Genomic DNA, 26,721 nt, shown 5'->3' on the forward strand with positions numbered 1-26,721 from the left:
AAATTGGAAGTGGAAGGTGGGTGAAAGGAGAGGTAGTAGCAGAACAGAGAGACATTATTTTGGAAAGGAAGGAAACCTCTTCAGAGTCAATGTGTTACCTCGCTGGTGTGGGAGCTGGAACTATAGTCCTATAGTCACGTGAAACTAAAATTTGTCAATAATTCAAGCAAGCAGATTCTCCCCTGGCATGTTCCAATAAAATCCTAATTTTCTGGTGCTGTTTTGGTTTTGTGAGACTCTAAGCAGAAGAATGAGTCAAGGCAGCCTAGACTTCCTAGAAGACTTGATTATGTGTGTTTCTGAAGCAGCTAATTTCATGAAGCTGTTATGTACACTCCCTCCAAAGTCATTTGCCACATGCACATAGTATTTCTGTCCTGCTTTCTATAGCTGATGTGAGTCAGGAAACAAGTGATTAACAAGTTTTTCAAAATGTTTAAAAATTGATTTTCATTTACATGTATGTGGGAGGATGTATGGACACATGAGTATAGATACTGTAAGAGGCTGGAGGGAATCCAATCTCCATGAGCTGGAATAACAGGCAATGAGTGATAAGACCTGAATTTGAGTCCTCTCCAAGAGCAGAAGGTATTATTAGCCAATAAGCCAACTCTCCAATCCAACATGCATATCAACCCTTTTATTGGATGTTTTTGAAGAAATAAAGCAGAGAATGAAGGTTTTGTATACACCTTGAATCTGTAACCCTGTGTGGCAATGATAGTACCCTATCTATAGCTATGTTTATCTATACAGCTATCCATCCATCCATCCATCCATCCATCCATCCATCTATCTATCTATCTATCTATCTATCTATCTATCTATCTATCATATCTTCTTAATCATCTATTATCTCTTACAACATCACCTAATCTATTAACAACATATATATGATATACAATGATATATACTTATGTTATATAAATATTATATATATATTATCTATTTACTTATGCATTTGTTTGTAGTGCTGAGGATCAGGCTCAGGGATTTTCATATGCTGGGAAACTGCTAACTACTGAGCTGAATGTCTATTTTTCCTATTTAAAAACAACTTATGCACCCTCTTAGGTCATTAGAACAAAACAAAATGATAACCATACAAACCAGAAAATCCTTGTGAAATCAAAATTAGTATTTTTCATTTCCGTCAGAGCCGCTGCTGCCTGTGGATTTTCTCAGGCCTTTATCTGTGAATCTTCACAGTGAGAATAAGGAGGTAATTTTCATGAATGAAACTTGAATGAAGAGCTTGTTATTTAATCTTATCTGGGTTGTGTCAGAAAGAGTTGAGGGTTGTAGCAAGACTTCCTGAGGGTTGGGGAGAGAGAGAGATTTGAGAAATGAGACCCATAGCAAACCCCAGCTGCAGGATAGACAGAAGTCATGTGATTATCAACTTGATTGAGAAAAGCACCCCTGGGATTCTCTGAGACAGTTAAGTCAGGAGGGTTGACTTAATCACTGGATTAATCCCTTGACGGATTAATAATCTGATGACATTATCCAAAAGGAAGAAGTTGTGAAGGTAAATATTTGGCAGTATGCCTGTGGGGTCATATCTTACCCAGTCTCTTCCCCATGATGACTCTGCTCTCTCTGTTCTCTTTCCATCTTGATATGAGCCAGCCCCCTTCTCACTGCTTCTTTCCTGCCACAGGTAGCCTCTCTGTCATGTGTTCCGGCTGTCCCAGTGTTCTGTGTAAGCACATGAGACTGAACAGTCATATACATCCTCTGAAACATGAGTCCAGATTATCCCTGCCACCTTTAAGTTATTTCTCAGTTGTTGTCATAAAGTTGAAAAGGAGCAAATATGGTAGCCATCTGGCCATTGAACCCTGTAGTGTGACTATGGAAGAGTCAGAGAAGTTCTACATGTTTTCAGAGTCCTGTGCTCTGGTATATAAAGAGGAACTATAAAGGCAGGCTTCATTTGAACTCGTATGTTGTGTAGCCGTCTGGATCCCTTGGATAGAGACAAGAGCACACATTTTCTCATGATTTGGACTTTTTGACTTGTTAGGGAATCAGTGAGTATTTGCTGATAAATGAATTTGACTGAAAGGCAACCACCTTTTCACAGCATTCTTATTTTTGCTTACATGTTAGTAAATCAGTAACCTGGACATCATCCCTCACTTACTACCTATCCAATATGACACCTCACATTACAGAAATAGTTTCAGGAAACCATTTAAAGATGTCAGAAAGCTGAACTCAGTAATCAAACATAACATGTGGGCATTTCAAAAGGAAACGTGTGAGAATTATCTCACTATTAATTTTTTGTTAGTGGTGTGAAATGGCCCTTAACCAGGACATCGTCAAAGAGACATGGGCTGTAGGCATATTCTGTTGGCAGTTTATTTGCACCTGACGACAGTCTTCTATGGCCCTACAAAGATGTGTGAGTTTGGCTAGTACCATTTTTAAATTAACACTTGTGATTTGAGCAGAAACACAAAAAATAGAAGATATTAACTAAAAATACTAAAGAGAAATCCATAGAACAGAGCTTGGAAAAAGAGCAAAAAAAAAAAAAAAAAAAAAGTTATGACATTCTTCACTGTATCATTCAGTTGCTATATTTTGGCCACCCGTATCGTGGAGTGTCTGCAAAGGGCTTTTATAGAAGATGGTAGTGGAAACAGTGATGCCATCTGCCCACTCGCATTTATAATTTAAAACTTTCTAAAAGTGTGTTGTTCAAAGCTTGGTCCAGCAAAATGTCCCATGACTCAGTCCAGTGGGTTAATATGACAGTCCCTGGGAAGTTCTTTGAGCACTAATTGCCTTTTCTACTAAGAATGCTCTTTTGAAGGTCAGCCAGATTTCTCATTGTTCATCTGGAATACAAGAATTTGGCTCTAATTTTTGTGACCACCACCAAACAAGAGCTATCATTTAATTGATTTGGGAAACACTTCAAGTTTTAGCCAAAGCCTGAAATATAATTCCTAAACAAATATCAGTGAGAAAAATACCCATACGATTAGATAGACGAATAGATGAGGTTCATCCTTAACTCTGTCTCTGATGTCTCAATTTGCTTGCTGAAGGTCTTCGTTAGGGACAGGGGTTTACGAATGAAGAATATGAGAAAAAAATGTCTCCATGTTATCCTGCTGTTGTTTAGCATTGACTTTGTAAAGAAGTAGTTTTTGAGACACCAGGAAAGTGTTAGCTTTCTGGGCTTGTTGTCAGCAGGTACCGTGGACTAGGTAGGTACAGCGACAGCAGTTATTTCATAGCCACGGATGGCAAAAGTACAAGCGTGTAGACCTGTAGACCAGTGTGCCAGGCAGGTGGCTGCTTTCTGAGGGCTGTGAGAGTCCTTTAGCATCCTCTCCATTGTCTTCCAGTGGTTATCTAGGCATCTTGGGCATTCTGGGGCTGACAGATTGTACTACCCTATTTGAGATGCTTTAAATATGAATACTAAGGTATCGAGGAATGAAGCTAAGACCTCAGTATGTGGCCTTCTTTCCTATAAGCCTGAATGTTCCAGAAGTCTCACAAGAACAGCCTATGTAGTATTATGACACATGCCTTGACCTCATCAGCTTGTCACCCCACTGAGGGTTATTTGGAGTCATCCATAATCTCATTTACCAAAGGGAGGCAGGATTTAAGTCGTCTTAACAATCCCTGAAGAAGTAGCTTGAAAGTCTTCAAAATCATGTTTGCCTACCACTAAGACACTTAGGCAGGGCTCTATGGAGAAGCCACCATTCATACATGGGTGGGTCTCAGCCTTTTCTTGAGTGCTTTGCTCTCTCCTAATGGTTTAACATAGAACTGTTTTGTTTTTTTTTTTTTTTTTGCTTCATACTAAATCATCTTGAAATTATTGTCTATGACAAAGTAGAAAATCCTGGCCTCATTGTGTCTTAGAATCCCTTATATTATTGCAAGTAGCCTCAGCCCACTAATACTGACAATATGGGTGCCTTCAGACATGTAGCCCCACAACACAGGGAAAATGATTTTATTAGTGGTTGACCAGGAGTATGATAGGAAAAGGGGGGGATAAAAGTTAGTGATAGCCAACATAGTGGGATGGTGGTATTTGGTAATACCTATTTGGATAGGTTTCCTTGGTCTGAGTGGCATTTAAAATAAGGAAAATTGTCACAGGAAGATATTCAAGGGAAGAGGGCAAGGGCTAGAACAAGCCTTTGAGATTTTATGGTTTGCTTCAAGAGCAGAGGGACGTGGGGAAAATACAGATTCAGTGGCCCACATAAAGGGCCAAAACATGGAAAGGAAAACAGAGAGAATTTCCTGATTCTGAGTTTCTCATCATTCCCTTAGCTTCAAAAACTCAGTGTGGGTCTGGAGAGTTGGCTCAGTGGTTAAAAGCATTACTTTCAAAAATTCACTGTGAGGCTGGAAAGGTGGCTCAGCAGTGAAAAAGCATTAGCTACTCTTGCAAAAATCTGATTTCAGCTTCCAGCTCCTTTAGGGTGACTGACAACCATTTGTGACTCCAGTTCCATGGGATCAGATGCCTTCTTCTAGCCTCTGTGGGCATGGCACACACGGGTGTTCAGATATACATGCAGGCAAGCACTTATACACGGAAAATAAAAATTTCAGATACGATGTAAAAGCACTACATTTGGGGTGCACTGTTTCCTAACTCCTTTCTTCTGAAGGGGGTAGGGGCTCTTTCTCATCTCATCTGCTCCCCAGTACGACTGGATTTAGAGAGCAGAGACAATGTAAGCTGTAGTTACAGAGTTGCTAAGCAATAGGAAGTGACATAAAGCTGGAAGCAGACGTGACGGAAGAAGGAAATAGCTTAGCAACTGGGCAAATAGGGAAACTCCTTTCTGTGGAAGGTGAAAGTATAAATTCCAACTAAGTAGGAACACAATGAAATGAATGCATACGGGGTAAATCCGGAAAGGAGTCAGAAGAAGGGTGAATATTATTAAAACTATGTGTTTTGGTTAGTTTTTAAAATCAACCTGACAGAAGCTTGAGTCATCATGGAAGAAGGACTATCAACTGAAGAATTGCTTCTAGCAGATGTCCCTGTGGAAAAGTCTGTGGAGGTATTATCTTAATTGACATGGGATGAACAAACCTACTGCGGGTGGAGCCATTCCTGGACAGGTGGTCCTGGGTTCTGTAAGCAAGCAGGCTGAACAAGCCAAGGGGAGCAAGCCAGCCAGCAGCGTTCTTTCACATCTCTCACTTCCTGTCCAGCCTTCAGGTTCCTGCCTGAATTCCTGCCCTCACCTCCCATTTGCTGTGATGGGGAAAGTGTAAACCAGATAAACACTTTCTTCCCCAAATTGATGTTCGCCAGTGTTTATCACAACAATAGAAATAAGGCTAGAACAGTATGCCAGTGTGATGTTCTCAAAGGGCAAATTAATAAAAACACTATGTTAAAAAATAAAGTGAATTCTTTCTGTATTTTGCTACTCATAAATTAAATAGGCTTAAAAAAAAGCAAAAGCAACCAACAAGCAAGCAAACAAACAAGTACTAAATGTTACATTCTCATAAAACTCCAGAATAAATGACTAGAATATTCCACATAGTGATTCTAGCTTTCAAAAGAACGTTTGAGACTGAAACCTTCCTACTTTGTTGTGCTGAAGTTAGGCCCTGGTTCTGCCATGCTCCCAGAGGTAAGACCATTGGTTTTATTTTTTATTTTATTTTTTTAATAACTTTATTTTTATTTTTTTAACTTTATTTTAAAAAACAAAGATAAAAGAAAAAAATTTTAAACATTTTTGCATAAATGTATACAAATATATTTTTGTCAGTGCTTGGCTTTTTTTTTTCTTTTTTTTAAGGTTTGATACTCTGCATTAAAGACCATTGGTTTTAATCTACATTTTATCACATGGCCGGTTACCTGTGCTCAGGTACCCCGTGTCAGTCTCCTCACCTCTTTTTGGGCTCCTCTTCCCACCTCCTTTTCTCCTAGAATCCTTTCTTCCCCAGATGTCCTACCTCCATTTCCTGCCTAAGCCATAGGCTATTTAGTTGACAGGTAAGGCATCTGCACAATACACAATACACTCTATAATTCCCCTTTTTATTTCAATAAAAACATTTTCTTTCAAATATAAATTGAATACAATTATAACAATTACAAAGCTGTAAGTTATGATATACATCTATAATGTCCAGTCCATTTATATTTGGCAATTTAGATAAAGTATTTTATCTTCTATCCTATTTTAATAAAATTATAATTTTGCACCTAAACCATTTTTTATTTAACTTGTATTACTATCTTTAAAAAAATCTTCTTAAACCTAAAACATCTTTTTAAATGTTAAACAACTTAAGTTTAATTGTGAGACTGTATCTATGTAATCTTCAACTCCGTCAGAGACACAAGAAGGAACACACATTACTTGAATATGCAGGAATTGCAAGAATGCAGCTTCTTTAAAAATTAAGAAAATGACAGAGACATCTGACTGCCTGGACAGCCTCCAGTATTCTTTATACATTGGAGCATCTGTCTTCAGCTTTCTGGCCCAGAAAATCTGACAGACCTTAAGTGAAGCAGGAATTAGGAAGGACTAGCTTACCCTGTCTAAGCAGAGCTTCGCAGTCATCTATCCTGTGTCCCTTTGTCCTGTTTTTGATAGCATTTTGAGTGCAGATAAAGTTAGGACATTTCTTTCCCAGTGGCTAGCTTACTACAAAGTAAGGAACTTCATACGGGGATGAGGGTTTATCGATGCTCTTTATCTTCTTCCAAGACAAATGTGGCTGCTGCTGCCAGGAGCTGAGATGTCTCAATGTCAAAAAGCTCAACTTAATAAAAATACCTTTAAATGCCATATTCAGTGAGTCTCTGAGACTTTTGAAGACTATATATTCATAGCATATCTGAACATGCAAATGTTGCCTGTCTACAGCTACCTATTATCTATAGATTTCAGGATGTATACTTCAGTGATGATCAAGACTAATATCTAATATGACCATGGGTTTGGCTGTCTGACTATTAACTTGTATTACTTAATTATTTTAAAATGTAATAGTAGCCATTAAAAAAACTGGGATTAAAACTTCTATTTTATAATGAGTTGTATAGGCATAATATCTAACATAAAAATACATAGTATGTAATACAAAAGTTGAAATATACAAATATGTTATAAGGAATTAATCTTAAATTTTGTATCAATATAGAAAGGTTTGTACCAATGGAAACCATAAACCTGTACCAATATACAAAATTTTATATCAATGTAAGACAATGTAACTCACAATTTTGCATCAAAATGTAAAGATCTCTACCTATCAAGGTAAGCCTATAGCAATAAATGCTTTTGTTTAAGAATAGATTCAATAATCTGTCCCTATTTCTCTAATTTCTTATAATATTACTATATCCTCCCTTTCCTTTATCTAAGAAGGAAAGAAGGGTAGAGAAGAGAAAAGATAGAAATCCCTAAGTTTAAGCTTTCTGTTTTATTTCCTTCCTGTCCAAGACCATAATTATTTGTTAATCTTTTTCTAAAATGATAATATATCTATAACTCATAAAATGACTAAAACCATCCATCCCAACTGTTGTGGTAAATATTAAAAAATAAAAAATGATTTATCTCTTTATCAGCCTTGCCCCTCACTCCTCGGGCCCGATTTTAGTATAGAGTCGCGAGCACCTCTGTCACATGGTCTGAGCTGCCACCCAGGTCTCACTTTGTCCCTGCGACTCCCTTGGCGGTTTTCCACCGCCTGTTTTCTGCCTTTGTCCTGGGGTGTTTGTTCACCCCATAACCCAACACAAACACAACTCTACAGCCTGATAGCTTTTCATACAGGTTTATGTATTCAATTCTCAATCCATAAGCCCTCTACACAACAAGATTACATCAAATAGACAAAAATACAAATTGCCCTTCTATATGAGATATTAGACCTATAAAATCCTTAAATGTTCATAGCTATTTAATGCCAACTAAGCCCACCTGGATCTAGCTCTAGGAACTCCTCTTCTGTTCTCTTCCCTGCTCTGACCTCTCCTCTCTGATCCCCCCTCTCTCTCTCGACCCCCCAGCCCTGCCCAGTCACTGGCTTTCTTTTATTTTACTAATTAAGATGAGAAGGTTCAGATGAAGTCACCTCTTGTGTATAGGACTAGGCAGCCCTTTTTTTGGGAAGTGGAATTAACATTAAAATATGAACAGCTTCAAGACAATCTACATCCAACTTAAGGAACTGGGACAACAGTCTTTTTTATAACTGCTTCCTGCTTAAATGGGGCAAAGAATTCCTGTTTGGGGGCCCCAAAATGGTTAATTCAAAAGAAAGCTATCTGTCATTACTTGTTATCCAAACTCCATGTGTTGAGAAAGTCTAAGGCTTAACTGAAGTCCCAACAGGAACAGTCTGAAAGGATGGATGAGCCAAGGTCATGTGAGATTAGCAGTCCTTTCTGAAGCTGTTCTAAAAGTAACTCTCTGGAAACATTACTTGTTTGAGGCAGGGTCAAGAGCGAGCTGAATTTCCTTTCCCCCAGCAGTGAGAAGTCCTCTTTCTCTATCATACTATGAACATGCATGGAATTAAAAGCATAGCAATTGTCTATGTATACAGTGGTAGACTTCCCTTTTCCATATCTGAGAGCCTGGGTCAGATCTATCAGTTCTGGTTTCTGGGATAAGGTACCTGAGTTGGGCCCAAATATTTTCATTAAAGTAACTGTTGCAGCTCCCATCTATCTACTGTCATCTTTCATAGAGGAGGACCTGCAGGTGGTCATTGGGCAAGAGGGGATCAGGTTTGATGGCTGTGAGTTTCTCACACTGGACTCAAGTGTGGCCAGTCCTGGTCCTGGGATTACACAAGCATTAGACAGCCAAGGTCTTAGTGTATCTTAGGTCTGCCATTTCCATGAAGAAACACCAAGACCAAAGCAACTCTTAAAAAGGACAACTGTTAATTAGGGCTGGCTTACGGGTTCAGAGGTTCAGTCCATCATCATTATAGTAGGATGCACGGCAGTGTCCAGGAAATGGCACTGGAGGACCTGGATGTTTTACATCTTGTTCTGAAAATAAGCTGGAGAAGACTGGCTTCCTGGCAGGTAGGAGGAGGGTCTCAAATCCCACCCCCACAGTGATACACATCCTCTAACAAGGCCACACCTACTCCAATAAGGCCATACTTCCTAATAGTGCCACTCACTCCCTGGGCCAAGTATATTCAAGCCACATGGTGTTCCTTAGAGAAGGACCTCAAACTTGTAATGGAGTATTTGAATACACTGTTTAGACCCAGACTTAATTTGTGTGTTATCTTGCATTAAATTAGCAGTACCTACCACAGTTCTTAGACAGATGGGCCATTTTATGGTTATGGGGTCCAATCCTTTGAATGGGTATATCACAGGGTGTTTTCATGGTCCCAAAGTTTGGGTTAAAAGCTCTTCTGTCCTTGATTTCATGGACAAACAGATAAACGGTTTTGAGACATCTGGAATTTTTACGGCTGGAGCCAATGCTAAAGCTGTTTCTAAAGCTTCAAATATCTTCTGTTTAGTCTCAGTCCAGATTAAAGACTCAGTGCACCTTTTTGTGCTGGTATGTAGAGACAGACCTTGCTATTTTCACAACCTCTGGAATCCAGAGGCAACAATACTCCATTGCATCTGGGAACATATCTATAGAATAGTTTGTACAGTGATTCCAAAGCTCACCAAGCTGATAACCAAGCTGACCCTCACGACAAGCTTTCAGGTGTCTGAAAGTAACTTCTGAAGCTACTGCAGGGAGCAGAGCAGAGCTGAGTCTCTGGCCTTGACCCACTGGCTATAGTAGGAAGACTCTCTGCTCTCTCCTGTCCAGCCACTTTGACGGGTCTCATTGTGGAAAAATTCTCAGTATGGTTGTAAGATAACAATACAGGGCAACCAATTAAAATCTAATTTCAGATAAAAATTAATTTCACTGCAATATTGCTCGAGACGCACACAAAGATGTTACTGGAGATCTCACTGAATGGGGGCATCTGTGTTTTGTATTTGTGGAAACAAGTAAACCTAGGTGAGGTTTTGTGGTGGTGGTGGCGGCTTTTTGTTGCCATGTTCTCTCCACATTCTTTCAGTCTCTTAGAACATAGCATTAGAGCATATTCCCTAGGGTCCACCATGAACTCTCTGTCTTTATGGAAGTTGTCATGTTTCTGGGCACTGTTGCCAAATCACAGTAGCACCTACCTCACTCTTCATCCCTGAACGTCTTTCCATGGTCACAATCCCAGCGTCTTTAAACATGGCCCCTCAGTGCTTTTGCTCCCGCATTTCTTTACTCTCACTTCAGAACATAGTTCACAGAGGCGTGCAGGCAAATGCTTACTGACCATTGACGTTTGTTTGCTTGTTTATTATTTTAAAGAAAAACAGCTCTACAAATAAAGATAAGAAATGATGCAGCGCTAATCAGAATGAAGTGAATCCGTGAATAAACAAAAGAACAAAATGGAGGAAACTTCCTTCCCTCAGCACTAAGATTGGACGTCCTGACTGTCAGAGATATATTTTTAATTCCTTATAATGGTTTCTAAAATGTCACAGAGAACAAAGGGACAGCGATTGCCCCATAAACGCAGCGACTGTTGGGGTAGTGGCGGTAGCAGGAACTGCAGCCACTATTTCAGGCCCCTGCTAGGATTTCCCAGTCTCCCTCGCCGGAAGTCGGCGGCTGCCGGAAATGACGTCGCGCCCTTTCGCGCTCGCGGGAAAACTCTCCGGTCTAGTTGACGGGCTCACTTGCGGGGGGACTGGGAAGCAGCCATGAGCCTCTGGGTGGACAAATACCGGCCGAGCTCCCTTGCCCGGCTGGACTATCACAAGGAACAGGCAGCACAGCTGCGCAACCTGGTGAGCAGACCGGGAGGGAGGAGGCCGCCCCGCTCGGCGGCTTCCTGCACGGCCCGGGGAAGGGAGGAGGCGGGCGCCCCAGTGTCAGCGAGGGGGTCGGAGTGACGGGTTCCTCAAAGTGCAGTGGTTTTTGCTGCGGGGTTACTATGAGTTTGGTGGGGGGACTCGAAGAAGTCCAGTGTGGAGAATAAAGAGCAAGCACCCGCTGTAGGGGGCGGGGAAGGGGGTGTGCCCCGACAGTCTGTTACTGCAAGGGCCAGATAGGCTCTCCTGCTACAGGGTGCAAGATGGGAAGCCGATGGAGGTGACTGTGCTCGGGACCCTGTTCTTAGTTACTTAGCTACTCTGCAGAATCACAGCTAAGTCTTTAATGAAAAGAAGAAATTGCTTTAACAAATGCCGCTGTCCTTCTTGTGAGAGCTTTTGGAAGAGGCGAGGGAGAAGTGAAGGTGTGTTTTAGATTTTTTGTTTTGTGATGAATGCACTAATTTAAAATAGAACGTTATACTTCATTTGTACAAATACCGGTTTTCCTGGCAGTGGCTTTAGTGTTCGGTTTTCTAGTGGCAAGATCAAACCCCCATGCTAATTAATAGTTCTCTTTCGTTTGATAGCACTGTTACAGCTGTCCCTTCCATAGCTTTGCATCAACCCTGATCTAGCGTGAAAGTTCTTCTGTATCTTGCAATTGAACTTACAAGGAAATCAGTGCAACTACTTCTGAGCAAGAGGGCCATTTTGGGGGAACCCGAGCTAGACAAGCATTTGCCTTAGTTACAGAAATCTATTTCGCTTTCTAGCATCCCTTATTTTCAGAGGGGCCCTTCAGATAGCTTAGTTAAACTTGCTTTTAAGCATTTAGCATTTTTCCTTGCCTGTTCTGTAGTTGTGCATGTAAGTTAGATTACATTAGTGTCCAGAGTTTGGTACATTTTCTTTTGAAGTTGGAGGATAAACAGAGTATCTTCGTACTTTTAAAGTGGTTTGTTTAACGTGGTTCACCTAAGGATCAAATGTCTTTTTTCTCTCCCCAAACCCCCTTAGGTGCAGTGTGGAGACTTTCCTCACCTTTTAGTATATGGACCATCAGGCGCTGGAAAAAAGACAAGAATTATGTGTATTTTGCGGGAACTTTATGGTGTTGGGGTGGAAAAACTGAGAATTGAGCATCAGACTATCACAGTAAGCGTCTCAGGTGGAGGCTTTTCAATCTGGGTCGTGTGTATACACCAGCACTGGTTGCCTGGTGTGTGACTTAGGAAGTTGTGTGCCTGTGTGCTCATGATCGTGAAGGTGGGGTGAGGAGAACTGTCAGCTGCCAGTCCTCTCCTCCTCCATTTTGTTTATGACAAACATTTCCTTGCTATCTCCCAAGCCCGGCCGGCAGACCTGGGCGCTCTGGGAGCTTCTCCTGTCTCTGCCTTTCCCACTCAGTGAAGTCCCCCAGTATTAGAAGGTCGCATTTGTACCAGTGCTAGAGGTCTATGTGGAGTCATCAGGCTTGCACTTGTCCCCACAGCAAGTGTATTTCACTCAGCCATCTCCCCAGTCCCTGAAATGCCCTTCTCTTCCATGTACTCAGCCCCGCAGAATTAGCAGTTCCTTACGCATGGTAGTGTATAGGGTGCCTTGGTCATGTTTTTTTATCTTTTACCTCGGCAAGATTATATTTGTTTTGAAGTTGTGTAGAGAATACATCATGCCTATTTTTAAGCCCTTTATGGCATCTCATATAGTGTCTTAGTGGTATTTTGTATTCAAAAAGGCAAAAATGCGTGGCGTGGATGGTCATGCTATTAATAGAGTCTTCAGGAGGGTAATGTTGAATTATCTCAGAAGAAACAACATTCTACAGGACAAAGGAACTGAACTAATAGAAATGTGAAGTGTGTTCTCACATGGGAGGCTTAATATTTAAAACTCTCTGTCCCAAGTTACGGTATAAATTTCAGTCAGAATCCGATGTTTAAAACGTGTATGATGCCACCCTAAACTCCATATGGAGAATATCTCTGAAATGAGATAAGTTAGGAAGAGAATCGTGAAGTTGGGTGTATTAGTTCATCCCTAGAAATAGATTGTTTAATGTAAACTAGCTTAAGGGAAGGTACGTTTATTTGAAGGGACAACAGGCGAGAGAAACTGTTGAGATGTATTAATTTTGAGAAATGGAAATAGCAAATCTTAAGGCAAAATGCAATTCACCAACTTGAGCCCTGGCTTTGCATTACTTTGAGAGGATGTAGCAAGTCTGTGGCTTGTTGACTCGTGTCTTGAGGCCCATGGTGAGGCATTATAGGGGTGCAAGTGTATGGAAGTGTTTCCTTACCAGACATGTTAATTTCTTGTTTAGCCAGCGGGTCTAGAGACAGGTGACACAGACATGCACAGTGTCTACAAAGTAAAAACCCGTAAGGGTAATTAGTTGTAGAACATGCATGTTATGAGTTGCTAACACGGTCATGACCTCACGCCAGTGGTCTGAGAGGTAGCAAAGGCACATTAGTAAGTGGGAAAAGCAAAGTAGGTATGTATGACATTTTCTCTCTTTATATATTAATTTTTTATGGAGCACTGATCCTATGAATATTCTTTCATTTCTATGTTAACCTGGAAGACTGTAGAGTTGGCAGTGGTGATTTAGTGACACGTGAAATAAAAAGAAGACAGCCAATAATTAATTGTTGAACTGATTCTTGTTTCATTCACAGACTCCATCTAAAAAAAAAATCGAAATCAGCACCATTGCAAGTAACTACCACCTTGAAGTTAATCCCAGGTAAAGTGCTCCTAAATATTCTTAGAAAAGTAGTTAGAGACTTAGCAAAACAAATAAACAAACAAAACAAAATCCAGTCATTGTCCTCCAGCTTAAAGAATTTTTAAAAAACATACTGTTGTCAGAGGTCCTTAGGACAGTGGGTACCATGGTCCGTGTCACTGAGGTGTCTGTGCAATGGAGGGAGTAGAAGGAGGAGGCCTGAGCTCCTGTGTATGTGGATTTGGTGGCAGTCCCTGTGTACGTTCTGTATGAACCTTAGAATAACCCTGAGGGGATACATCAAGGAAAAGATTGGGAAGGGATCAAATTACAAAAGTAAGTGTGTTTGCTCCATAGGCTACTTGGGGGAAACAGTCTAGTTATTTGACTGTGAACATGATCACCAGTATCCAGACATTGTGATCCAGCTGTAACAAGTAAAGAAAAACTGTTGTGCAATTTCAAGTGTCTGTTACTATTAAGACATTATCAAGATACTTGTTAAACTGATAGTTTTGTTGTCTGAGTAAAAAAAAATAATTAACTACTGTAAGAACACAGTGTTTTTAGTGGTGATTTTAGATTTGTTACTGAGCCTAAAAGACCTCATGTTTCACGGTTCATGATTGTAATTAGACATTACTAGTATCAACAAAAAATTTAAGCACAAGCTCTTTAATTGTAGCCGAGCATGGTGGTATACTGTGGAGCCTGATGGAGGAGGATTCAAATTCAGAACCAGTATACCTTAAAAACAAAAGAGAAGAAAGCAAACTCGCGGATATTGTTGATGTGATAACAGATTAAGGAGGGTGCAGTGCTTGGTGAATGTTTACATCCATGCAGTGCTTGGTGAATGTTTACATCCATGTAACCATCGTTCTGCTGATGTACAGTGATGCGGGAAACAGCGACCGGGTCGTAATTCAGGAGATGCTGAAGACAGTGGCCCAGTCACAACAGCTTGAAACCAGCTCACAAAGAGACTTCAAAGGTAGGTGGCAAGGGTGCTTTCTCTGAGGCTGGGCACCCTCAGCACTCTTATACTGGAGTTACAAACGAATGCATACTGTGCACCGTTGTGCCCACCCTCAGTCTGGGCACGAGGGACACAGAGACAGGAGGGTCTCTGTAAGTTGCAGGCCAGCCTGATTTATAGAGTGAGCTCTAGGACAGTCAGTCAGGCCTGCATGTAGAGACCTGTCACAAAGAAAGAAAGAAAAGACATGAATCGAAGCCCTGGTCCCTGCTCATGGTGTTCAGTCTTCTGTCTGTGGTGCCTGTTTGACATTTCAGAAGATAATGGGAGTACAAATCATGTAAAATAAGAAACAACATACAATGCACACATGTGCCAGTGCATGTTGAGGATGGAGGTTGACACTCCTGTCTTCCTAGCTCATTCTTCATCGTCACTGAGGCAGGGTCTCACTGATTTCAGCTCTGCTGACAGGGCAGTGAGTTCTAGGGATACACCCGTCTCTGCTTCACTAGAACTGAGGTTTATGCCCACTTTTTTTTTTTTTTTTTTTTTTTTTTTTTTTTAATATCTGAACTGTCACGTGTGCTTCCACAGTTAGATTAACATGTTTTTTTCTATTACATTTATGGTTACTTAAAAATAATGTATTTCTTAGACCTTTGAATTCAATATGTTTCTTTCCTGTTGACTATTTTTTATAAAATGTGAATTTAAAAAACGCAGATTTTCCTGTAGTCTTTGAAAGTAGGAGGCCAGAAAGGGGTTTTCTAGGTTTGGTCCTTAGGAGGTCCTATGTTTCATTTTCAGAAAGCGGTGAGGCGCATGGTTCCGTGCCGCAGTCTCTACTCCTTTGCTTTTCCTGTCACTTGACTTGCCTGTCCCTGTCTGTTTCCTGCTTTCCTCCGCCAACTTCTGCTGCTGGGCTCTGTGTGGAATATCATCTTAGCGTTTTTAAGAACCTCCACTTGCCCAGACCTTATTGTTGCAGGGTCCCGTGTTCTCTGCCACAGGTTGGGCCCTATGCAGCCTGCATCTGCTTACAAGTTCTGCTTTGATACTGGTGTGACTCCCAGTGTTTCCTGTGGCAGTTTAGGGTTTGTTTGGCCCCTAACCGTTGGGACAAGTGTCATGGATTCCTCCTTTCTCTCTCATTCAAGCGTGATGCCGCTTCTTTGTCATTGGTCCTGTCAGCACAAATGTGGATGTAGTTTGACATTGCTTTGTCTGTGGGCGGATCTAAAATGAAACCCCTGCTGCTACTGCCATCGCTTGGAAACAGGATAACAAAATCTAAAAGTTGGATTGGCCCCTTGCACCGTGCCTGAACCACTTAAGGCTGACTGATTGGTCCTAGCCCAGAATGCCGCCAGATGCTGTCATCCTGTTTGTGCTGCCATACTCTCTTCTTAGTGGCACCCACAGATTTCCAGAGTGTCAGCGGATGACTTAGAGCTAGTTCAGCACGTTCTTGTTTTGCAGCTTTGTTACCAATGGTAAAGGCTGGAGTGGGATGTCCTAAGTTAGCTTCATTTTGACCAATGTTTCTTAATTTTGTTTGATCATAAAATTTCAAAAGCTAAAAATATTCTTCTGTAAGTCTGATTTGTGCTTTTCCAAGGTAGAAGTAGACTATCAGGCATCTATTTAGGATCTCATGCTGGTTAACGAGGACATCGTAAAGGCAGAACTTAAAGCTTCAGTGGCCTCCAGTTAAAGCTGGTTTTGTTTCTCTTTGACCCAGTGGTATTATTGACAGAGGTGGACAAACTCACTAAGGATGCTCAGCATGCCCTGCGCAGGACCATGGAGAAATACATGTCTACCTGCAGGCTGATCTTGTGCTGCAATTCCACATCTAAGGTGATACCCCCGATCCGAAGCAGGTGCCTAGCAGTTCGAGTGCCTGCTCCCAGCATCGAAGATGTAAGTTGGATTGTTTTCCAGAAACACTTCATTCAGCTCTAGTTTTGTTTTCTGAAACATAGTACAGCCTGTCAGTCATTGAAGGGCTGCAGACAGAGCCAAAGGCCAGCCATTAATAGGTGCCAAGTGACAGTGACGTGTTTAGTGGCGAATCCAAATATAGAACATGTTCTCTTTGTCTTTTACTCTTAATAGATTAGTATGAGGAATTCGCCAAGCTTCGCAAAATCCTCTGAAGAATTTAGTGTCTTTTGCCCCAAGCTGATTTACTTAGTTGTAGGGGGAATAGGAACATAGGGGACATAGCTAATGTGACAATTCCTGGTTCCTCGGGGTTGGGGTCAGTGCAATGTTTCCCTTTTTATCTTAACAGTTGTCAATAAAATGTCCTGGTTTCTCACAGTAGACGCCTTTCCAACTTACAGTAGACAGTGGAAGTCATACGCAGTAGCACCGGGTGGTTTCACTTTCCTGCTCCTAGTTGTGCTGACAGCACCATCTGTGCCCTGTAGGAGGCAGCGCAAAGCAGCCCTGTGAAAGGCCTCCACACTGATGCTAACAGTAGTTAGAAATTGCGTCACTGTGCTTCTCCTCTTCGTTATTTTCTCTTACAGATTTGCAGTGTACTATCCACTGTCTGCAAGAAGGAAGGTCTGGCTCTTCCTTTGAAATTGGCTCATAGGCTGGCCGAGAAGTCGTGCAGAAACCTCAGGAAAGCCTTACTCATGTGTGAAGCCTGCAGAGTGCAGCAGTGAGTGGGGCGATTACCACGCGTAGTGCGGCACTTGGGGACATGAGAGTTTGTTGTTCATTTCTTTTCTGTTTGTCTCATAGATACCCTTTTACTGAAGACCAAGAAATCCCTGAGACAGACTGGGAGGTGTATCTGAGGGAGACTGCAAATGCCATTGTCAGTCAGCAGACGCCACAGAGGTAACTGTGTGGGAGGCAGAGATACCATGACATTTACAAGTATATCAGTCTTGGGCCTCATTTGAAAGGGAAAAAAATTACCAATTAAGATCTGAAATATAGTGGGCTAAGTAGTTTATGCTTTTTCTTAATCTGTTAACCTATACATTTGAACTTTATTTATAAAATAAAATTTGAACTCTTTCAGTTTCTTTTCCAGAATGTTAGGTAGCTTAGTTTCAGTGCACAGCATGAACTGCCTAGTGTGCTCAGGCTAGAAGAATAATTGTAATTGTTGTAATTGCCTTGAAGTTGTCTGGCCTTCCAGCTGTCATCCTGACATAGTCAAATGTCCTAGACAAGCGACTTCACCTTAGATTTCCAGCATTTCATTTCTATCTTGATGATACTGTTTTGCTTTAACACATAAAGTAAAGAGAGTGTGTGATAATGCTCTGGAACTGTAGTGTTGGACTATAGTTTGGATATATAGGGTGGGTAGTGATGGACACAGCCATGCCGAGGGTAGGATCTATGAAGAGAAATACAGAGTTCTTAGAAAGCATCATCTTATTACGTCCTCTAGAGTTGTTCATGTTTGGGTTTGTTACTCTGAAGTGGACAGTACTGAAAATACCTCAGCTGGTAGTTTCGCTTATGGCAGCTTAGGTTCCCTGCTGTTGTACTGCTGCATTTCTTGGGCTCACTGAAACACAGCCTCATCCTTGGTCTCTAGTGGGAGTTCATCTTAGGGTACAGAACATTGAGTACAGCCATGAGAACCTGAGTGAGAGGAGTGTGTGTGTGTGTGTGTGTGTGTGTGTGTGTGTGTGTGTGTGTGTGTGTGTTTCTCTTTTGAGTTGGTTTCAGACAAGTTATGGTTTTTTAGGGTTTTTAACAACATCACTTAGTGGAGGTGGTTAGTGAGATATTCTAGGAACTGCTACATTATACTCTTGCTGTGGCAAAAAAAAAAAAAAGAGTCTGAATGCCTACCTTTAAGAAAACTTCTAAGTCACTATCTTGATTAACCTAGAGAGGAACATCTGCAGTAGCTTCCTCAGAAACCTGGGTAGTTGTTTTTTTCTTTTGGTTCAAGTAGTGTATTCTAGAAAGGCAAAGGCGATTGTTTTCTCCGTTTCAGGAATATTACTTATTCTTGTTGATATGCAATGTGTGCTTTTCCTTCACGCCCTCCTGAAATGTCGTGAGTTAAGGGCTCAGAGGTTTGGTACCCTATTGACTTAGCCAGGATTTGCCTACCTGGCAGCTCTGGTCTGTCCCTTTTGTGAAGGTCAGCTTTGTGTCCCTGCTGTATTGCTTAACACTAGGTGGTCATACTTTATGCTCATATCAGTCACCTCATTGCTGTGATTGACTGGTGACGCCCCAGTCGTTTTACAGCCACTCTGTAGATACATTGAGCATAACATTCTGTCTAGAAAAGATGCATAAACATAGTATGTGATATGTCAGTAGTGTCTTCTATTCCTTGTGGGGTGTGCTCAAACTTTGCATTTCAAGATCTCTCTCTCTCTCTGTCTCTCTCTCTGTCTCTCTGTCTCTGTCTCTCTCTCTCTCTCTCTCTGTGTGTGTGTGTGTGTGTGTGTGTGTGTGTGTGCACGTATGTGTATGCAGTCATGAGTATGTCACTATGTGGAGGTCAGAAGATGACTTTTGGGAGTTTATTGTCTTCTTCCACCATGGCTTTTAGGAAATCAAACCTCAGGTCATCAGGTTTGTACAATAAGCAGCTTATCCACCAAACGTTGTGTCTTGTTTTCTCTCCAGTAGTGTGATAACGGACTGTTATAAATACCTACTGTTAAAAATGTATGGAAAAAAACTTTTTAAAAAGCAACCAATCCTTGGCCATGTTGGTATATTCTAGGAAGGTGAGGCGGGAAGATGGCTACTGACTAAAGCCAACATGAGCTATCTAGTGAGGCTCAGGCCACGGGGGCCACAGAATGAGTTTGTCCAATCAGACAAACTAAAATGGGACAGCCCAGGACTGTCTCTCGTTCACAGCATACATGTTGGAGGAAAGCTTCTCTCTGCATCAAGCTGATACATAAAGAACACGGAACTATTTATTCTGACTGTTTATTAAAGTTGCTCCTTTTTATCACAGAATAGCAATTGCTTTGTTTTATATAGGCTCCTTGAAGTCCGTGGACGGCTCTATGAGCTTCTCACTCATTGTATCCCTCCTGAGGTAATAATGAAGGTAGGTGGCTCCATTTTACAGCTTCAGCTTTCAGAGCTAAAGAGTGGACACCGGCCATATGATCACAGAGCTTTTGTCCTGCTAAGGTATATTCATCATCTATAACATTTTGTTAATTCTGCACATAGTGATTCATTCTGTGTGCAGGCACCATTAGGGGACCACCGGAGAAGGGAGGGAAGACCTTAGCTGTGACAGTTTGTTCTAGGGAGTGACATGGGAGACAAGAACGTTTCAGAGGAAGGAAAGTGATAGAGTAATAATGGAACCCAGTTGCACACAGCCATGGAAGGGAAAGGGCCTTTCCGCTGGCACTCAGAACTAAGGACGGGACTCTGAATGCCTAGTGAACAGGCATTCCAGGAAAGACAGGGTATACGCAGAAATGAAGCTGAAGATATTGCTATAGTCTGGGATGTGTAGGATTGGTCAGCTAGCCTCTTAGCAAGATTTACTGGTTGGGGATATTCATGGGGTTCTGTTTGTTTCTTTTAAACTTGTACAGTACTGTGAACAAAATCAAATTATACTGAATACAATAAGAAAGATGTGTTTTTTTATATACAGAAGTTAATACTTTGCATTAGTAGCATCTTTCACCTAATAACAAGTGCCTTGTGTGTGTGTTTACTTGTTAGTGTGTAGTCTGTTCATTGTACTGAATTTTCATTCAGCATTATAAGATAGATGATACCCCATTGTACAACCATGTCATTTTCTTGAAGGTGGTCTTTACTGATGAAATTTTGAGTTGCTTATGCATTATTATAAATATTGTAATGAATGTGGCAGTAACTATCCCTGTGCTTAGAACCTTGTACCCTTGTGCAACTGCATACAGATGCTCTCAAATTACGGTGGGCTTCTTCCTGATGAAGCTGTCATAAGTTGAACATGTTCAAACTGGCATGGCCAAATATGTTGGCCTCACCTTGAATGAGGTAGAAGGATCTCTGGAGCACATCACCCTGGACAATAGTGAGAACTTTCTCAAACGAGTAGAAGATTATTTAGTGTAGATGACAGCTTTCTTACCCATCAGACAGCACAGGTTAGTGATGATATGGGTGCTGAAGATTATTAGCTGTTGCCATCAGGGTTGCGTGGTGGACTGGAATAGTTCCCAACTTGGCGCCAGGGGCTCAAGATAATATATATTACATATCCCTAGCTTGTCAAAGGTCGAGATTCAGGATACAAGTAATTTTTAATCATTTTACTTTTAGAAATTGGAATATCACCATTTCTCCTTTTCTTTCCTCACTGTAAGCCCTTCCATATTCTTCTCTGCTCTCTTTCACCTTCACGTCCTCTTTTCATCAATCGTTGTTACATACATGCATATATGAAATATTCCTAAATACACATGTACATGCAACCTGCTTAGTCTGCATAATCTCACTTGTACCAGAATACAGCCTCTGCTGCTTATGCATTTCTTTTGCACCATTAAGAAAGAAAAACAAACAGTCTTTTAACTCAGACTGTTGCAGGAGTTTTTCTGTGTCTGAAGCTTGGAAGACTTGGAAAAGCTCCAGGTTTCATTGTATACATGATATTTTAAGTGTTTTGGCTTGTTGATTCACACACACAGGTATAGACACCTGCATACACACATAACAACTACAGTAAGGCTTTGCATGTACTGGGTGAAAAGTATGTACATGTTTGGCCTTTTTCCCCTTGACTGCGTTGTAAGTCGTCCGTACTTCCTGCAGGGCCTGCTCTCAGAACTCCTGCATAACTGTGATGGGCAGCTGAAAGGGGAAGTGGCACAGATGGCAGCCTATTATGAGCATCGGCTGCAGCTGGGCAGCAAAGCCATTTATCATTTGGAAGCATTTGTGGCGAAGTTTATGGCACTTTATAAGAAATTCATGGAGGACGGACTGGAAGGCATGATGTTCTGATTGAGCCAGCAGCTCCTCCAAGCCTGGCAGATGCCTTGTTTATATAAATTTATGCTGGGACTTTGGATATAATAAACTAGTTTTATCTAGTAATGTGTGTGTGTGTTCTTTAAAAAACTAATCCTCTCTGAAGTATAAACCTTTATTTTTATGTGTATGAGTGTTTTGCTTACATGAGTACCTTGCATATGTGCCTGTGCAGCGTGTGAATGCCTGGAGCCTGAAGTGACCAGAATGGGGTGTTGGATCCCCTGGGACTAGGGTTATAGATATTTGTGAGCTACCATGTGGGTGCTGGGAATGGAACCTGGTCCTCTGTAAGAACAAGTGCGTTTAACCCCTAACCCATCTCTCTAGCCCCTGAACTGTTAAAGACTTCCATTGCCTCTATGACCTTGCCCTAAGTGTTGTGATATATTGATAGAAAGGAGATCCTGTCTCAAAAGTAAGTCTAGAGGGTGGACACTGAAATTTCTGGATTCCTTGACACAGCACTTGCATTACACAGAGTTCACATAATGACCTATTTAGAGCACATTCTCTTGGCGAGGTTATGAGCTGCCAGTCTCCTGAAAATCTATGGACTTTCCAGCTTCTAACCAGACACTGCAGAAAATACTCATTTCTCCTAGACTATATTTTTCTTTTTAAGCCTTTCAAAGAGTTTCAGTCATGAGAATAATGTAACTTTGGAACAAAGTTTCATCTGAGAAGTCCTGCCCTGGAAGGTGGATGGATACACTCTTCATATGGCCTTGCCCTTGCTGTGTTGGGCAGGTAGGAAGGTAACCCAGGTACTGCAGAACAACATCATGCTGAATGTCAGGAGTTTGGCTTCACTGTACCTCTCAGCAAGTTCTAGCCAAGAATACTACAGTAGAATTTCCCTAGGGCCAGGGCCTCTAGCTATCTGTACAGGGTAAAGCAGTAAATGGTCCCTTGTTGAATGTGATGATTGTCAACACAGGAAATTTTCTCGCCTCCATGGAGTAAGATTTATTCTGGAGCCAAATGTGAGAGACCCTGTCTCTGAAATTTAGGTCCCTCCAGATTCCATGTTCCTATGGGGAAGCAGTTCCATGAAATATTTATAGTATCAGAACAGGCATAAATCAAGTTGCTATTCAGTTAGATATTAGAAAGTGTGTTGTGGCAAATCAGAAAATTCAGCCACAGGCCAGATGCTATCAGAAGAAATCTTAATATTGAGGCTGGTAGAAGCTTGTGTTCTACTCAACACATTCCTAAAGGTATTCCTCTGTCATGGTACATTAGGCCCAACAAAGAAATGGGCAAGAAATGGCTAATAAGCGCTAAAGATAGCTCAGGATAAATTGTTTTTAGGCTCTAGGCATCCCAGTACCTCCACATCATCGCAGTTCTGATCAATCCGACTTCACAGACAGCTTCTTTTTAGGAATGCTCATCCACATGGTCTGGTTGGCAGCCCGGTTCATAGTGTGCAACATTGTCAAAACAAGATATTCCCACTATATTCCACAGATAACTGTGGAGGGTTTTTCTGGTTTAGTCAGGAATCTGTGTTTAGTGATACTGAAGGTCTTTGCACTCAGTTGTTTTTTGATCCATCAATAAAGTTGCCAGCAGCCAATGACTGAGCACCAGAGGAACACTGAGCGATACAAGGGTAGGACACTGAGAATCAGAACTGGGAGAAAGGAGGAGATAAAGCCAACCAGCCATGTAAGGTAAACATTCACCAGCACTTCCCAGACTTGGCCTGGGGTAGCAGGGGAAGCTTTAGGAGTGCCCAGTCATTCAGTTAGCAAAGGCATTTTAAGAATAACAGGTTTGTGTGTGTGTGTGTGTGTGTGTGTGTGTGTGTGTGTGTGTGTGCATGTGTTCTATTCTTAGATCTGAGATACAGCTCCCGGACAGGTGCACACATGCGACTCACTGGGAATTTAAAGAGGTGTAGACAAAACTACACATAATGGATAACAAGTTGAGTCAAACATTGGATGAAGATGACAGACTGTTGATACCAGCAACCACCTCAATGTTTTTGCTAGTTTTAGAAAAATGAAGGCCACAGGATGACGGTATAACCCTCATCAAAGAATAAATGGCAAGAGCCACAGGGAATTTAAGTCCAAATATTACTTACTGGGTGATACGGATGACTAGGCTGGGGTGGCCAATGAAGAATAGATAGTAGTGAAAGATGTATAACTGGGTTGGTGTTGTTACCTTTCTCTTCCAGCAGCATGCAGAGTACCTTCCACTCTTCCACAGGGGTGAAGGTTCTAAGTAGGCATCCTTTCCCATGGCCTTAAAGGCCAAGCCTCTTCCTCATCCTCCACAGCCTCATGACCACTTCCATTCCTCATTCCGCATCTGTTTCATTTATTGTGGCATGATTAGCTCTGAGTGATGGGTGAAGTGTATTCCCCAGAAAGAGAGACTGAAAGTAAAATAGAACAGACAGAAGATCAGTCTCAGGGCCACAGCAGCTATCAGCATGTGCGGATCAATGGCCTGGTGATGATCCAGGGGCAGGACTAAGTCACACCTACCATTATGCAGCCATACTGGACCGGGCAACAGAGTATCAACTAGACATCTCTCACCATCTTAACGAAGCTGACAGTACTGAAAATGAGTGAAATCTAATCTATGTGTTGTCCAAAGGGGTCCCACAAGAACCCCCAAACAGCTCAGGCTACCGCCAAGGCTATTAGTTGTTCTCTACAACTTGATGGTAAGACCCTGTTGCCGAGGACAACACCCACACAACTCACTGCACATGGAGATTTGGAGCTGGTGCAGGTGAGTGAATGAGACATGGAGAACAGGGCTGTGTTCTGACACCATGGTCACTAAGTTTCTCTACATTCACAAGCAATTGGAAGAAAAGTGTTATTTTTCTACCTGTTTGGTTGGAAATATGCTTCTCTGGACAAAACCTTCAAAACAGCAGAGAGGTCTTTCTTCTTGTAGAAATTTCTAGAACTCTGGACCACAACTCTATGTACATACAGATTGAGGAATCTAAGGGCAACATACACACACACACACACACACAAACACACACACAAAACTGATCATAACATTACACATTAGTTTAAAATATTTTAAGATATATAAGTTAAATTCGCATAGCCTATGAAGATCTCACGTATCTGTGAGGAACTGGGATGTCTTTATATGGGAGAGTAGAATGTAGACTTGAAGTTATACTTCCCATCGCTAAATGTTCAGCACCTCTGCTGGCCTTTGTGAAATGTGTAGAGTATCGATTCATGCTCTTCTGTAAGACAGTAGACCAGTACTTCCTTCCTGTAGGAATTATGGAATGCCTGATGTGTGAGACAGAAACCTGGTCACACCTCATTCATTTCTGTCTTTACATTACCTAGCTTTTTGGGACACCCGTCCACTCTGGTTTAGGTGAGAAAAAGGAAGTTCAGTTTTCCCAGAAAAAGGGGGATTGGGAATTGGTAGCTGGTCACAGCTTCTGCTGACACCATGACATGTTGGTATTTCATAGGATATGAAATGTGGCCCCTTACTGTGACCTTTGATTCCCAATATTTAGAAAAGTGCCTGCCTTTTCTTTCGAATATTAGTTATGTCATGAGTTTGTCATGATTGCCTTCATAGTTGATCACATTAACCACTATACGCCTAACACAGCTTCAATTTGCTAATATTTTAGAAATTGCATATTACAGGAAATATCTTTATATCCCCTTAGACCTCCAAATCGCCATCATTTGGACTAGTTTCTGTTTATAGATATCTGCATGTTAATGGGTATGTGTGTCTGGAGAATTGGCTCATAGTGGCATTTGCTCAATCTATGCTGGGCTTTTCTTGAGACTTCCATTGTCAGTACAATTAACCTGAATATCTTCACCTTTGCCTCGCATAGTCTCTTCAGACAGGGGCAAAAAGCAGCCACATTCTTCACCAAAACATAGAAACACTCTCTTGGCCATATACTAAAATTCTCTTCTGAAGCCTCTTGAACTAGCATGCCTCCACAGTTCAGATCACCCTAATCACGGCCATCTTACCTATTCCTAATAGGATGGTCCCTTAACCGCCACTTAAAGCATTTCACTGCTTCCCAAATCCAAAGTCACCAAATCCACATTTCTTCAAACAAAATCTGGTCAGGCCTATCACATGCTCAGGCATATTTCACTAATACCCTGCTCCTGGTACCAACTTCTGCCTTAGGTTTTCTATTACTCTGAAGAAACACCGTGATCAAGGTAACTCTTATAAAGGACATTTAATTAAGGCTGGCATAGAGGTTCAGATGTTCAGTCTATTTTACTAATGACAGAAAGCATGGCAACGTTCAGACAGGCACGGTGCTGGGGAAGCTTAGGGTTCTACATCTTGTTCCAAAGGCAAACAGAAGACTGGCTTCTAGGCAGCTATGAGCAGTCTCAGAGCCTACCTTCAAAGTGACAGACTTCCTCCAAAAAAGGCACACCTCCTCCAAAAAGGCCAATCTCCTAATAGTGTCAGTCCCTGGGTCAAACATATTCAAGCCACTATACCATCCCTCTAGCAAGATTTAGTTACATATTTAAATGTAGTGGGTTAGTACTTCAGCTTCTGAGATTCAATGTTTTGTTAGCTAGTTACCAACTGGTGTTCCTTGTGTACTCCGTTATTTGTACAAATGACATACTAACTTATCTAATATAAGACATCTGGAAGCCATGTTCACAAACTGTGTCAGCGTCTATGTTAAATGCTATTGTTTGCCACATACTAAAATTTACACAGTACACTAAACATTCATAATTAAGTTTGTATTTCTCTTTCTTTGACCTGTTCAACATGATAATAACATAATAACCTGTTCATGATAATAACATACTTAAAAGTGATCACCAAGGCCCCTAAGGACGAATGAGTCCTCCTTTTATATCTGGTTAGTATAAAACCTAAATATATCTATTTATCAGGAATACATGGAAATATGACCTAGGCTCATGTGTACTGTCTGTGGTTTAACATTAACAATAGAAGCAGGGGGTTGAGTTTTATCTTCATTTTAATTTATTATTAGCAAATAAGTACTTGTCAGAGCACATACTTTCCCAGTTATTTTTGACTCCAGCAGAAGCTATTTCATTT

The 26,721-nt window shown here is 41.3% G+C and overlaps 1 protein-coding gene across 1 annotated transcript; it reads left to right on the forward strand.

Annotated features, from left to right (window-relative positions):
• The first annotated feature begins 10,746 nt into the window (after positions 1 to 10,746).
• On the forward strand, positions 10,747 to 21,653 carry RFC3 (replication factor C subunit 3). The gene is made up of 9 exons (XM_080940551.1): positions 10,747 to 10,882; positions 11,927 to 12,064; positions 13,594 to 13,661; positions 14,540 to 14,637; positions 16,367 to 16,548; positions 17,163 to 17,299; positions 17,383 to 17,481; positions 19,621 to 19,690; positions 21,409 to 21,653. Exons 1-9 carry the CDS (start codon positions 10,796 to 10,798, stop codon positions 21,598 to 21,600), a joined length of 1,071 nt encoding a protein of 356 aa, XP_080796677.1. The 5' UTR covers positions 10,747 to 10,795; the 3' UTR covers positions 21,601 to 21,653.
• Positions 21,654 to 26,721: the final 5,068 nt, after the last annotated feature.

Source organism: Micromys minutus (genome assembly GCF_963924665.1).
Source record: "Micromys minutus genome assembly, chromosome: 29".
Lineage (NCBI taxonomy): Eukaryota > Metazoa > Chordata > Mammalia > Rodentia > Muridae > Micromys > Micromys minutus.